Here is a 4,247-nt window from a genome sequence, read left to right as displayed (position 1 = left end):
AACTCTTTCAGTTGATATCGTAATATTCGGTTTTCAGATATCAATTTGATGGTGGATCAGTGGTGGATATGGGTGGTGATGGAAGACAATAAGGAAGAAGACGATTGCTGGAGCGTATAAGAAGATGGTTTCTAGAGACTAATATGGTTTGAGCGAAATTTTCGAGTTTTAAACTTTAATGGTGATGAGTAAAGTTTTTTTAATAATAAGTTATCAAAACTCTGAATTGAATACACCTCACTTATTTAACAAGCCATATATTTATAATTTAATAGGTGAAGATTAATTTTTTGAAAGTGGTATAAGGTCAGAGATATATTTCGAAATATTTTGTTTTATTATTACACATTAATGTTGAAAGAAATTGTTGAACTCAAATTTTTTAATGAGTTGGATTGGATTTGAAATCAGATGAGTTACTTGGAATGACATATCGCCATATTCAAGCCCTGTTCCAGCAGTCGACAATCTCCATCAAAGCTCTTCAACTTCACTGTTTACTCTTCAAGATCTCCCTCGATCACAATGAATTCTTCTTCTCTCAGCTAATCCTCGCCTCTTCCTCGCTCTACCTCCACCACGCCCGGAAACTATTGGACAATTCACCCATCACACACCCGCCACTCTTTGCATGGAACACGCTAATCAAATCATACTCCAACAACTCATCGACCCCGTTAGAATCACTAAAACTCTTCGTGGAATTGCTTCGATTACATGGAGAACTCAAACCCGACAAATTCACATACCCTTTTGTCATAAAGGCTTGTGGGCGGTGCTTGATGATCGCAGCTGGCGGTTCGGTGCATTCGATGGTTTTGAAGGCGGGTCTTGGTTCAGACCAACATGTGAATAATACGCTCTTGACGATGTATGGTCGGTGCGGTGTGATTGGGTATTCGAGGAAAGTGTTCGATGAAATGATTGAGAAAGATGTGGTGTCTTGGAGTTCCATGATTGCTGCTTACGTTGATTGGTATGTAGATTCCTAATCTTTTCATTTTCTTTTTCTTTTTCTGATTCTTTAAGTTGAATATTTTTGCTTTAAATTTTATTTTCGTAATACTTTAATTGAGTTATTTTGTTGCCATGTTTTGTTTGGTCTCTTATATTTTGTTGTTTTTCGAACATTTGCAGTAACCGTACTTGGGATTCTTTGATGGTATTCAAAGATATAATGATGCTAAATGGGAAGCCAAATTCAGTAACTTTGGTTAGTTTGATCACTGCTTGTACCAAACTACTCAATATTAGAGTAGGAAAATCCTTTCATTCTTACATTATCAGGAATGCTACTGAGTTAGATGTCTCCTTGGTGACAGCCCTTTTGAATATGTACTCGAAATATGGGCTCGTGGAGGAAGCCTTCCACATTTTCAACTACGTTGGACATAAATATGTACAATCTTGGACAGTCATGATTTCATGCCTCGCTGAGTATGGCCATGGTAGAGAAGCTCTATCTTTGTTTACTAGAATGGAAAAAACAGGCTTATTGCCCGATAGCATGTCATTTTCAGCAATCCTTTCTGCTTGTAGTCACAACGGCCTAGTCCACGAAGCAAGTGACCTCTTCGAAAAAATGGTAATTGTTTATGGTATCTCGCGAACTCTGGAACATTATGGTTGCATGGTAGACTTATTGGGACGTGCTGGAAAGATAGAAGAAGCTTATCGGATGATTATGAGCATGCCTATGGAGCCTAACTCTGTTATATTAAGGAGTTATCTGAGTTCATGCAAGCACCATGGCCATGTTCATTGTGCAGATTCACATCTAATGAAACTTCTGCTTCAAACAGAGCCTGAGATCGGAGCAAATTATGTTCTTGCTGGTTCTGTCTCCTCTTTGCAGGGATATGATAATGGCATCAATAACACAAGAAATCATATGAAGCAAAAAGGTTTGAAGAAAGTTCCTGGTTGCAGTTGGGTGCAGTTGCCTGTTGGGGATCACGCAGGCTCAATTAATTAATTTATTTTAGAATCTTTTAGAATGTTTCATGAGAATTTTGCATTTACTAATCACCACTAATAATATTTATTATTTAATTAATAGATTCTAAACTCATTAAATAAATAATTGTGAATTTATTAAAATCTCAATCGTCGATCAGACAAAGCCAATGTATCAAAAGAACAAATCTCGTTCACATAATGAAAAATGAAAATTTCGAAAGAAAAAATTTTCCAGTGATCCATTTTTGGCAACGTACCAATTTTATGAACTATGTCACCAAAACAGACAGTTTTACTCTCCTTACTTAATCAGCAATAGATAATCTCCACAATTTTCATTATATGTAATCAACTTATGTACTACTTTATAAGAAATCTGTTTGATCTCCATCAAACTACAGTTGTCAAATTCAATTTTTTGAACTTGATTATCTCAAGGGGAACACACAATCCAATACTTGTGTGACACTCAATGATTCAGGAATACAAATGTCTGTGGGTTGACAAATTAATTTGATTCAGAACAACATTTGTTTCTATTCAGGCTTACCCTAATTAACCTCATTATTTTCATCAACCCCTTTATCAAGAATGCTAGAACTCAAGTCTAATTGCATCCATCGAAACATGGTAAGAGCGTCTAGCAGCATCGCTTCATGATCTCCTAGGTATAAATGATAGTGCATGCAAGAACCTTAATTTATGATTAGCGTACAGTATGGTCCCTTCAGCTCATATGTTCCCATTGAATTTGCAACCATCTGTATACAGAGAGTTGCAAATGAATTCGATAACTGAAACGTCCACTGTTTTACTACTACTGAGAATATTTTTTTAAAATAATGGCCGAAACCATAACCACATAAAACCAAGGAAAATTCGAGATATACACTAAATAAAACCCATTCCAACGATTGAATAAAATAACTGCAGTTAACAGATCTTAAAAGATGCAATAAATCTCAGAGTCTACCATTTTAAAAGAAAAACTCAAACATGATACCAAAAATCTGTCAAATCAACAATGTATTAAAAATTCATAAACATTTATAAATGTTGTTTTAACCTGTCTCATAAATCATAATGTGCGGAAGAAATGCAAGTCCTCGGGTTATCACGTTCACCCCCAGCTCAGCCTACTTAGTCTTCAGCGCCTCCAGTATCCTCATCCACATGATCACCTACATCAATCACACATAGTGAGCCTTAAAACTCAACACACCTGAACCGTTATGACAAATACATATACATATCATGCAACAGTGAAAATTTCTGTAAACAAAATAACTTTCATAATCTTCAAAAGCATGAAAATAAAAATAAACATATTCATATCAAATCATGTCATATCGTGTCATTGTATACATAATCATTTTTCTTTTATTGAATTTAGATCATTAGTTGTGGCTTTCGAATCAGCTCTAGGTCGATAGATCCATCTACGTATAACCGTGGTACCCAGCGGCAGGGACATCAACGAAAATCTCACTCGTCAACTGAGCCTTAGCCTTACGTGTTCGTATTAGTCACAACCAACTCACCTCCTTGAAAAACATATTATCGTATTCATCACTTGAAAAATTCATGCATATACATACATTTTCTTAAAACCAAGTATGCAACGTATTTTTCAGCATTGTCATAAAAATTAATATTCATAATTCACATAAACATTTTAAATATGCATTTTTAGTTAGCAGGGCACTACCTGGACTGCTACCATAACTCGGGTTTAAAATGATATTTTGCCCCTGAAACCCTAGTTTGACCATTTTACCCTTGGACCTTAAAATTTCGACCCGAATCCATCCAAACTTATCAAAACACCTTAAAACGTATTTTTAATAATTTTTTAGACGTAAACTTGAATCCATGTATTCATATCTATAATTCGTCTAAAACTTGGACCGAAGTCCCGATTTTAACCCGAATAAAATCGAAACTTAACCAAATTGTAACCATAGTTCAAAGACTCCTAACCGAACCCCGTATGACCCAACTTAAACCATCTATAACCCCAGGCATGTTGACATAACCTGCTGGAACACCCAAAAATATCCATGCTCACTAAAATCGTTAAAACACCTACGATGGACTAGCGCTTAAGTGCTGGTAGCGCCTAAGTGCTTGCTATGTAGCGCCTAGGCGACATGCACCAGCCCTGCGACGCTACAAGCACCGAAGCTCCAACGCTACGGTGCTAAATGTGTAGCGCCGCAGCGCCAAACTCTGCGAACAAATACCCAAATCAACTTCGAAGCAAAACTCCATCCTTCGCACGCTCAGCC

General features: G+C 36.5%; 1 protein-coding gene across 1 annotated transcript; it reads left to right on the top strand.

Moving 5' to 3' along the window:
• Positions 1-303: 303 nt before the first annotated feature.
• Positions 304-1,998, top strand: LOC140991628 (pentatricopeptide repeat-containing protein At1g31920-like). The gene is made up of 2 exons (XM_073461708.1): positions 304-976; positions 1,138-1,998. The coding sequence occupies exons 1-2, from the start codon at positions 426-428 to the stop codon at positions 1,973-1,975; spliced, it is 1,389 nt and encodes a 462-aa protein (XP_073317809.1). The 5' UTR covers positions 304-425; the 3' UTR covers positions 1,976-1,998.
• The last annotated feature ends 2,249 nt before the right edge of the window (positions 1,999-4,247 follow it).

This window comes from Primulina huaijiensis, chromosome 13, assembly GCF_012295235.1.
Source record: "Primulina huaijiensis isolate GDHJ02 chromosome 13, ASM1229523v2, whole genome shotgun sequence".
Classification (NCBI taxonomy): domain Eukaryota; kingdom Viridiplantae; phylum Streptophyta; class Magnoliopsida; order Lamiales; family Gesneriaceae; genus Primulina; species Primulina huaijiensis.
This window is presented reverse-complemented; position numbering and strand designations above follow the sequence as displayed.

Coding starts and splice junctions, on each gene's coding strand:
- LOC140991628 (XM_073461708.1), top strand. CDS start 426: ATGACATATCGCCATATTCAAGCCCTGTTCCAGCAGTCGACAATCTCC. Junction 977..1,137: donor ATTGCTGCTTACGTTGATTG/GTATGTAGATTC, acceptor GAACATTTGCAG/TAACCGTACTTGGGATTCTT.